General features: G+C 37.7%; 1 protein-coding gene across 1 annotated transcript; it reads left to right on the top strand.

Annotated features, from left to right (window-relative positions):
- The first annotated feature begins 847 nt into the window (after positions 1–847).
- Positions 848–5,858, top strand: LOC109083587 (prolactin-releasing peptide receptor-like). The gene is made up of 2 exons (XM_042770973.1): positions 848–1,045; positions 2,090–5,858. The coding sequence occupies exons 1-2, from the start codon at positions 947–949 to the stop codon at positions 3,227–3,229; spliced, it is 1,239 nt and encodes a 412-aa protein (XP_042626907.1). The 5' UTR covers positions 848–946; the 3' UTR covers positions 3,230–5,858.
- The last annotated feature ends 5,517 nt before the right edge of the window (positions 5,859–11,375 follow it).

Raw genomic sequence — 11,375 nt, 5'->3', positions numbered from 1 at the left:
TATACACTGAACAAAATTATAAATGCAACACTTTAGTTTTTGCCCCCATTTTTCATGAGCTGAACTGCACATTTTAGAGTGGCCTTTTATTGTGGCCAGCCTAAGGCACACCTGTGCAATAATCATGCTGTCTAATCAGCATCTTGATATGCCACTCGGAGAAGTGCTCACTAACACAGATATAGACAGATTTGTGAACAATATTTGAGAGAAATAGTCCTTTTTTGTACATAGAAAAAGTCTTAGATCTTTGAGTTCAGCTCATGAAAAATGGGGGCAAAAACAAAAGTGTTGCGTTTATAAATTTGTTCAGTGTAATATAACATTTTTATGTAAAATTTAGCTATCCCTTAGTAGTGTTGTGATTTCCACCTTAACCACACAACAACAAAAGAGTTTGTTTTTTAAAAGTCCAAAATGCCCATATTAAGAAATACCCAACTGCCGCACTGAATTCAACAACCACCAGTGTCTTTTCCTCTATATCTATATGTCATTCTGTGTGGTGTGCATTAGTGCTCCAAACACGTGCATTACCATACAGACTTTTCCAGAATTATCAGCTGCTCACAGATACCAAGCTGGGGAAAAGAAAAATGATCTCAAAGAGAGATTAAAGATTGAGTTTTTATAAATTTTATAAATAAAATGTGTCTGAAATATAAGCATCTGTGTACATTTTAATCTAGAGATAGAGTGAGTGAAAAAAGGAGGTTTTGTGTCTCTTTTCAGTTTTAGTTTTACTGCATTTGTGACAGAAGGACAGAAGAGAGAGTCACTCCCCCTTCTCTCTCTCTCTCTCTCTCTCTATCAGCTCCCCCTCCACCACAGTCTATTGGGTTGGTGGTCTGCACCTCACTAGCCACTCTCCTCCTGTGAGACAGTGGTAAATGACATCAGATACACACTACTGCATGGAAAACTGGGCACAGAGGATCATTTATGGATGTGGAAATTTGGAGATGAACAATATCTCAACTGTGGAAGAACACTAAGGGGACATCGAAAATCATACCTTGCAATACATCAAGCTTTTGTGCAGCAGGTACTCTTTCCATGTTTTTTGCATTTTCTCTCACAAACACGCGCTTGCTTGTCATTCACATTGCATATGCCTTTTCAAAACTGTGCTGTGATTGACTTTTTAAATTATTTTCCACACATAGTAGATCAGTGTCACATTATTTAATAAAAAAAAGAAAAAAAATGAGATTTTGAACTCAAATTGATTAATTAAGTTTTCATTCAATTGCTTTAATCTTAACTAATTCAAATTTTATCAGTCTATCTGTTTTGTCTCATTCTGACCATATGCTGTCTGACGGCTTTCCTGGGAGCTGATGGCATCATCAGATATAATTTCTAACATGACACACTGATAACAGTGTTTTCATTTGTACTTAATCTGTATCACTGTTCAGAAAGACGGCATACTTGGAACACACTGTTTCCTAGTGCAAATCATAATTTATGCAAAACTAGAATTGTTAGATAATGCATTTATTAGTTATTATTTGCATTTACATCTGATTTTTATTATAATCATTAGTACTTTTTGGCTTTTTCAACTCAAATCTGCTGAGAATATGTTATGATTGCTACTGTAATAATGCATTCATGTAATCACACATTGTGAAATTCTGTATAATGGAGTTTAATATCAGGAAGTAATTATATAGTCATCAAACGCTATTTTTTTTCTCCATTCATAAGGCCTTATAGCCAGTTGATCCTTGTGAATAACCTCAGACAACATGGCTTAAAATAAAGGTAAATATCTTAGGTGTTTATTCTAGATAATACTAAATAATAACACTATAATTAGAATTTATGACTCACCTTCGGAAAAAAAAGTCTGCTTCAGCAATTAATTGGGTCCATGAAATGCAGCCTTTCTGCTTTGCGCTTAGAGGGTGCTCAAGTCTCATCAAGGCAGAAGGAGAAAGACTGTTTAAAAGGGGTTCCATAAAGAGCATGGCAACAGTGTTTCCATGTGCCAATCAATGAGTTTATCTCTAACCGATGACTGAGTGTGTACCTGTGTGTGCGTGATGTTTGTCTTTGTTTTTCATGAATGTCTTTGTCACAGGTTGAAATGGATCCTCTTCTGGAACAAGTTTTGGCGGGTTTTAACACAACCCTCGGAGCTTCAAATTGGACAGACCTCCTGGATAAATTTTCAGGAACCCAGCTGCTTTTCCGCTTCAAACCACTGTTTATTCCGCTCTACGCCTTGGTTGTTGTTGTGGCTGGTGTCGGGAACAGTTTCCTTCTTGCCTGCATTCTGACGGATAAGAAACTCCACAATGCCACTAATTTCTTTATTGGCAACCTGGCAGCTGGGGACTTGCTGATGTGTCTGAGCTGTGTGCCACTGACAGCGTCGTATGCTTTTGATGCAAGTGGTTGGGCATTCGGCCGTCCAATGTGCCACCTTATTCCTCTGTTACAAGGTGCAACTGTCTTCACCTCTGTATTATCCCTCACCGCCATTGCCATGGACCGTTATGTGGTGGTGGCATACCCAGTACGGAGGCGTATCTCAGTGTGGGGCTGTGTCGCAGTGGCATTGGGCGTCTGGGCAGTTTCATTGGCCCTCGCTGCTCCCCCATCCCTCCACACACGCTACGTGGACCTACGACCCAGTGGCATGGAGCTGGTAGTATGCGAGGAGTTCTGGCTGGGAGCCGAACGACAGCGCCTACTCTACTCCTGCTTCTTCTTGCTGGCGTCCTACATGATCCCCCTTCTGTCTGTAAGCATCTCCTACTGTGCCATCAGCGTGCACCTCCGCAAACACACGTTGCCTGGAGAGCCGTCCCATAGCCAGCAGCGATGGAGCAAACAGCGGCGCAAGACTTTCTCCCTTCTGGTGGCCTCTGTCCTCGCCTTTGCCCTCTGTTGGCTCCCGCTGCAAGTCCTCAATCTCCTTCTGGATCTAGACTCGGACTTCCAGATCGTGGACAAGCACTATGTCAACGTGCTGCAGGTCAGCTGCCACCTGATAGCCATGAGCTCAGCCTGCTACAACCCCTTCATCTATGCCTCGCTGCACAGCAAGGTCCGCATGCACCTGCGTGGTTACCTGTGCCCTTGCAGACGTAGTAGACAGGAGCTACTATCTCGCTGTGCCTCCCGCAACCCTGCCACCTGCTTGACGCTCATCTCTGAAGTAGCAGTGAAGGAAAGCCAATCACCTGTGACCCCCGTCCCCGACAGCTGCCTCTGAAGATCTGTGGCACATCAGCACAGACTAATCAGAAGGAGCACTCAGACATTATACCACCGGAGTGGTATTCCAGCCAATATTCAATATTCTTATATGAGAACGAAGGCTTTTTTGTTGGTAGGCTTTTCTTTCATGAGGACTAAAGAGAATACTCAGGCTCTCCGCTTTGTTTTGATGTTTCTGTGGACATTAGTGATCCAGGCTCAAGATTCCCTCATACATCTCTTTGACCTTGAATGAAAACACCTGATACTAAAAACAAATTTGCAGCCCAGCTTTTACAGAAGGAGTAAATCTGTTTGGGAATACCCTGTCCTTGAACCCACCACAGTGAAGAGGAATATCAGCAAACCACAACTAGATGTTGACAGCTCTTTTTCACACCCTTCTTTTCTCTTTCTCTCCACTATTAGCAAGTAGCCAGGGAAATATCAGATGTTTTTGGCAGAGATACCTATTTCCCATCACATCTGACCCTGTTGTATCTTCACTTATAGGATTAGTGGTTAATGCTGTTTCTTTAGCTGTCACCCATACCGGAAAAACAAATGATGCAAAACGGCTTATAAACCTTCTCAGCCTCACAAGCCTCTAAGGATCACTGCTCATCTGATATAGATCACTGCTGTAAAACCCCTCAGAACCTCTCACTCTCAAGTCCAGACACTCTCGAGGGCTCCAGCAATTGGAGTTCAATCAAATGACAGCCTTTCGCTTCTGATAATGGACTGCATGCTCTGCTTTAAGACACATATGAGGTAGCTCGCACTGGAACACTCCTACATTTCTGAAAATAGGCGTACTTCCATAAAATGTTCAAGAGAGTGAGTCTGACCTTTTATAGGTTGAAAGAGCTAAAGTAATGATAATTTCACAGGAGCAAGTGCCAGGTGTTTTGCTATTATGTGGTTTTGTCGTTTCTCTTGGAGAGCTGTGAGAATTAATCTAATTTTGACAGCTCTGAGGTGTGAGATCTAATTAGATGATCTACAATGCATTCACACTACACTACATTACTCATCAAGTCAACCATTTCTCAGATAAATAAACAAGTGTATATGACCCAAAAGATTTATGGAAATCAATGGTAGAATGTTAGCATGAGTGATCGTGTGACAAAGCCATACTTATCTTATCAAGCTGGGTGCACAATTTGCATTTTTTGTTATGCATTCTCTATCATAGTTGCTTGTCACATTGCACGATGTGACACTAGTGAGAACTTGAGGGAAAAAATCCAAAGCAGACTATGCAACATCAAATATCTTCAGTCCTCATCCTTGACAACACCTACATTTTCATTTATATGTGAAATTGGAGTTAAACTGCACAAACCCAAGCATCCTCTTGCAGTAATGTGGAAATGTTTCGCTAGGGGGGAAAAGGGATTTTATCTAGTATGTCTTTAGTTGTGGCTGGACAAAGAGGTCATGGACTGCTCATTCTTTAGAGCAAATTAGAGGGTTTGTAGTATTATCATATGGGAAAGTAACATCAAATAAGTAATGTTACATTTATTTTGCATATAAAAGAGTTAAACTTTTTTAACTGACAGATATTTATTTGAATCATACACATCTGTCATCAATGGCTGTTCCCTATTAGTTCTTCATTATTTCTAATACTTTCTAACAATGAACTTCACTGGAAGCTAAGATTCATCTCACATTTTAGTAAATTGGAACCTCATACTAAGCCACCTGTGACCAACAATAAAAATAAATGAATGACCCCTGAAATGTCAATAAATAAATAAAATCATGGTAAAATCTCACAGTGTGCACTCAGCTTTAGACATGAATTACAACAGCAACAACCCCCCCCCACCCCCCAACACACACACACAAAGAAAAAAAATAATAAAAATTAATGCATACAGTCCTGTAGTTTTCTGGCTGGCTCGCTGATTCTATGCTACAACAATGTGGTTATGACCTGTGTGAATACAATAACATAGATAGCATCTGCTGTCACTACGGGCGACCTTTTGCAATTGTGTTACCTTGTAAATGTTTGAGTAAAATGCAACACTTTCACCAGTGTTTGAAAGAGTCTTGTCATTTATTAGAAAGCTTATCTAACATGATCATATATGTCACACCACACAGTATTTGACTAAAATATGTTTACACACTGTTACAAGCAAGTAACAAAAGTCACATGAATTATTTTGTCAACAGATAATCGGTTTCTCATATGAATGCATGCACCAACAATTTTGTGAATACATACAGTCACAGTGGGTAGAGGATGAAGCAGAAGTTGTTACAATTATGCCAGGCAAGATACGCCTGTGAATGTCTCTGCATGCTAATTATCAAATATAGCCACCAACGCTGATTGCTAGCCCAGCACAGGACCACCAAGAGCAAGATGTCCAGTGCATGCAGGGGAAAAAATGGACCTAGCTGATGATCCCCAAGGGTTACCTAATAAACACTTGTGTATTCCCTGCAGTCAACATGCCTGGACCACCTAATTTCATGCAGCGGGTCCCTTTGCATATAGGGAGCACCGTAGAAACAATTCTACTAGCCATGATTCATAATTGATGACAAATAGACCCAGGACCTTGTTGAAACAGTGAGAGGCAGCAGCAGTTTGTTACCCCATGTTGAGAATTATGAGTAAGCATATAGTCATAGCTGACATTTCACACTTGGGTGTCTTTGGAAAATCTGAGAACAGTTTGCGACATTGTTGAGATTTCTTCTAAAAGAGCAGAATTTCCTACTCTTATCCTTTTAATCTCAGTGTTGGCTTTTGTTGAATTTTAAAGGTATGTCATTTCTGACTGCTCTTTTCCATGCCAGTACTCAGACATGACATATCAGTATCTGCTAAATGTAGCATGAGGTACATCAACATCATTGGCCAAACTTTTTAACCAGCAAAACAGACTATTTTGCTTTCCTAGAGAATGTATTAGGAAAATCAGTGAAGTGAGAGTGTGGGTCTAATGTTGTCATTAAGCTTAGAGCAGCTTTGCAAAGGAATAGGTAAAAGAAGAATGCTGCAGACTTGAAGATGCGAATATTATTTTGTGGTGGAAACAAACACATTTTCATGGCCTGCACCAGAAGGCTTCATAAAGAGCAGCTGTTGTTAGTGGTTCTGATGTCAAACACATCTGGCTGCTTAAGATTCAATTGGAAAGAAATCAGCTAGGTTAGTGAGGAGAAAAGGGATTCAAGGAGTGAAATTCCATGTCCTTATTTCAAACAAAAAAATGTATCAGGTTTTAGATTTGTGCTATCTATCCTCTTGACTTAACAAGGACCTTAAAGTGGTTCTCAAAGAAACAAACAAGCGATGTTCAGCAAGACCTCAGAAAAATGAAGCTCAGAGATCAAAAGAGCTCAGCCTTTGTGTGCAGGTCAGGCATTGTGTCTTTTTTTTTTTTTGACACACTTTTTTTATAAATGGGTTACAGTTTTTTACGATGTCTATGACAATTTTTTCAATACTTTTAACAATTTTCCTAAACTCTTAACACAGTCAGTGTTGCTTTGACTCAAAATGCATGCAGTTAACACAAATTTAAAATGCTTGAACTTCATTTACACACAAGCTCAACCAAGACCAAAACAATGTTATTTTACTGCCAAATTTTCAAATGCTTTCACACTGTATGTCAGATCAGATAACATAATTTTCTAAAACTAACTCATAGGCTAAAGTCAAAGTGAACAGCTGTTCATATGGTGAATTGAAACACAAATGTGTCTCCTGTATTTTATGCTATTGCTAATGAGAAAGAGCTGATTGAAAGTATGCAAATTTGTAAATTACAGCTTATTCCCATCTAGAAAACACACTCAGGTGTTGAGGTTCTTTCAATCGCATGACCATATGATATACAGTGAAAGAGCACCTCTTTGGGCTGATCTTGTGTGGAAAAGTACTATTCTTAAATTCTGGAATAGTACTATTAAAAAAATAAATAAATAAATAAATGAATAAATAAATAATTAAATAAATAAGTAATAACACTTGTCCCTTTTAAACTTGCACTCTTTTCATTTACTGCCTGTTCTTTTTTAAAAAAAAAAACAACAGCAACAACTAACACTAGCTTTCCTTATATTTTTGTATTCTATCTATTTGTTTTCTCGTTATTTATTATACAAATAGCAAAAGCAAAAAAGGCCTCTAACACTAGCTTGCTCTATTCGTTTTCTATTCTATCTGTTTTCTTTTTATTTATATAATAATAATAATAATAATAATAATAATAATAATAATAAAAACCTTGCTACGTGTACTGTGTACTGAGATTTGTTATGGCACTTGCATATCATTGCTCTTTTGTTGATTTTGATTGCTTCCATTGTCCTCATTTGTAAGTCACTTTGGATAAAAGCGTCTGCTAAATGTCTAAATGTAAATGTAAATTTAATGAAAAGTGCACTCCTGCATAAATGTGAGATCTTAGAAGATTTGTACCAAAGACTGGTGCCAGAGAAATGGGACAGGTGGGAGACCACTTGCCAATATATGTGATCACATGGAACAATGTGGCATGCCACTATTCCCAGAGCAGTCAGAGCCTGGTTTGACAACCATTCGAGAATGATGTCTCTCCCTTTCCTCAACCCCATTTACTGAGCCTGGAGATGGAAGGTTTTTCACCATCGTCCCTCCAGGATGCAGTGGATACTGAATGCCAAGACATCACAGCTGAACAATACAAGGAAGGAAAAGGCATACCAAAAGATTCTTCCCAAGATGCCTTGCGAGAGAAGATATCAGGTGTGATGTGGATGAGAACATGTGACCAAACACAGAAGACCAGGCAGATTAGATTACATTTATTTATTTATTTTTTACTCTTCTGTGGCTTTTTCTGTTTGTGTAATTTGTATTTTCACATACAGTAATACTGTAAATGACAGCTATATTGTACATATTTTTTTGTTTTCTTGCATTCATAAACCGTTCATTCTAAAGCTACTCTGAGATGGGTCATTCAATTTTTGCATTGAATTTCTGCAGCAAAATAAACAAAATACATGCATTTACTAAACCCCAACAGAAAAAGAAACTGTAGTGTAAAACACAATCTATGATCAATGCAATACACTGTCTATTGTATAAGGTCAGACCTGACACCTAAAATAACGCAGTCTCTGTAATTCCATTTGGTGTTAGTGTTTTTATGATATTGTGCTATGATTGACTAAATGTTCCTGTTGGAAGAGAACATGTGTTAGTGTTTTGGAATAATAATTTGATTTTGAGACATGTAGTGTATTGTGTTAGAGTATTATTGTAATTTGAAAATTAGTGTTGGAGTTTAGTTTGCAATATGAGATTTTGAGCATGAAATGAACTGTTTTGTCAATTGTGTGTTGTAGGTCTTTAAGAGCTTAAAAAAATTATTAAAAATATTAAAAAAAATGAATAAATGTCATAGCGGCATAAAAAAACTGTAATTTATTGCAAATTATTTGAGAGAACAAGCATCACCATTTGTATAAATGAAATCAGCATGAGGCATTTGAATGCATTCATTCTGCAGAGGGGGTAAACGGCAATCTGTGATAAAAAGGCAATTAAGGAGTGTGGAATAGATTAAAAAATATTTGATTTGTTACATGATAAAAACAGAAATTCTTAAAAAAAAAAAAAAAAAAACTTTAAGATGTAAAGCAGTCTATATCAGTGTTTCATTAGCCAGTGTTTTCTTGCATAAAAATAGGCATTAGTTATCCAACTCTGTGCTATCTTCACTGTATGCTAAACTATATTAAATGTCTTTCTTTTATTTTTAGAGGGCATGAATGCATTTTATAAGCCAAAATCTCATCAGTATGTAAATTCCAATGTGGTGTGAACATATCTTTACATCCTCACAGAAACTGTACATATGCTCTGTTGATTAATTGCCATGTCATCTATTCATTAAAAAAGTCAAGTGTGTGATTTCTTTAACTCACTAGGGTGACCAAATGGGAAATGCACTGACAATGCTTGCTTTCAAACCATCCGTTGGTCGGACAAACAGATAGTCCCACCCCAAATTCACACCACTGGTTAAGCCAAATTTGGCAGCTGTCATCAATCTTCAGTCTCTTTCAGTAGCTTACATACAGTTGTCTCTGCACATTAAACTGGAATATGTATTTTTAACATTATTATATGATAATTAATTTCACAACACTGAAAAACTAAAAGCTTTAAGGAGCATGAATGCATTTGAATTTGCCATCCTAAAAGCCTCCTCAAGGCTTTGATGTAAGAACTCCAGCCATAAAGTAATTGATAAATTCAATCTCCCATGCATTCGTTGTGAGCCAAAAGAAAATCACGCTTAAACCTAACCACTTAACCAAAAAAAAAACAACCAATCCACAAAAAATACAACACAACATGTAATGTTTCAAACAGCTGAAGTGTAAGTGAGCATTGCAGGGGTGAAATGGTGCTTCGGGGAAACCATAGCAACCATTTTTAAGTTGCCATTCAAGTAATATTCATTTAGATTGTTCTCATTTGGCAGCACACAGTTGTAGCCTCCTTCTTTTTCACTTTATTCCTCTGGGGAACTGCACAAAGTACAAATCCTTATGGCAGCTACCATAACAACAGAGATAACAACAACCAACACAAGATGGAACGTCTTTAAATTTTGGAGTTTCATTGCCATTTCAATTTTGTCCTTTGCCACTATGCTGTGAGCCCTCTCAACCATAATCCAAAACACAATCAGGGTAGTCAGCTAGTCATGATGCATTTATTTTACAGAAATTTCAAGTGTTTGCCCCACATTTCCCAAGGTAAACCGTGCGGGGATTTGCATAAATTTGCATAGGCCGTTCAGAAGAGGAAACAACAATGAATGAGACAAATGGCAAAATGCACCAGACACTGAAAAACAGGCAAGCTGTATTTGCACAGCTTAAAAAAAAATACTAATAATAAATGCATAAACAGCTATCAGCTGCTAATCTGCATGCATTTTGTTTTCTTAAAATTATAGCTTTAGCTATACAGCTGTAGGCCTATACATGTGAACCACTTTAATTTCCCTGGTGTGTGATGTGAAATTGCATTACTATCAAGTAATTATCTGAGAGATGATTAGGAGGCTTTGCTGTCTGGACATTTTAGAAACGATCAGGAGCTCTTAGCATTCTGTGTACTCTGTACGTTCAATAAGTAAGTAAGGACAATAAAGAAAAAAAAAAACCTTAATCAATAGCACTCTGAGGAAGAGAGATGAATAGAGCTCAGAAATAAGCTTGTCTGTCGAGGTATCTCATTTCATTCACATTCAAATACACTGTGAATAAAGATAGATCCGTCATGCACAGCGAACTTGCCCCAAGTGAATTTCTGAATGCAGTACTTAGAGATCTCACACTTAAAGAGCTGTCTTAGTCATACTGCACAAAAATACATGATAATCACTGTCTGTCATGAGCAATGAGAAAGAATTTCTGTATCTTCAAAGATGATAAATGTAATTTTTGTCATTATTTACTAAACTTCATTTTGTTGCATATACCTGCATGACTTTGCATCTCGAAGCACAACATAAGATATTTTAACTGTTTTTGTCCATATAATGAAAGTCAATGGAATCCAAAATACCACTGGACCTCATTGAGTTATATTGGACAAGCAACAGTTAAAATATTTTTCTTTTGTTCACCTCAACATGAAATGCATACAGGTTTTGAACAACATTATGATGACAGAATTGTCATTTTTGGATGAACTATCCCTTTAATAGTCTGAAGGTTTTCAAATCTCCATGTTTTGTGCATGGTGTGACATATTTCATCACAAGACAGGAAACTCATATGACACAGATTTATTTTATGAGAACAGTTTTCTCCCTCTTACTAAGAGCGCATGCTGTGTGTCTTTGAGGCAGTGTGTATATGCCTCATATTACAAGTCCATTTGTCTTCGACCCGACAGGAATAGATGTCACTGGGTCAACTATTATCAAATAGCAGAAAAATTCTTCTGAAAAAGCTGGAATTGAATGATAAAGCTCCTGTTCTAGACAGTCATTGTAAGATATATTGGTTTGCCCTTGTGTTTTTTGTAAGCAGGAAATCTGCTGCATCTTCTGTAAGCAGACACTATTTGTCTCTTGTGTTTTATGAAAGTATATTATCCATGACAGGTTTGA

Source organism: Cyprinus carpio, chromosome A15 (genome assembly GCF_018340385.1).
Source record: "Cyprinus carpio isolate SPL01 chromosome A15, ASM1834038v1, whole genome shotgun sequence".
NCBI classification, from domain to species: domain Eukaryota; kingdom Metazoa; phylum Chordata; class Actinopteri; order Cypriniformes; family Cyprinidae; genus Cyprinus; species Cyprinus carpio.
This window is presented reverse-complemented; position numbering and strand designations above follow the sequence as displayed.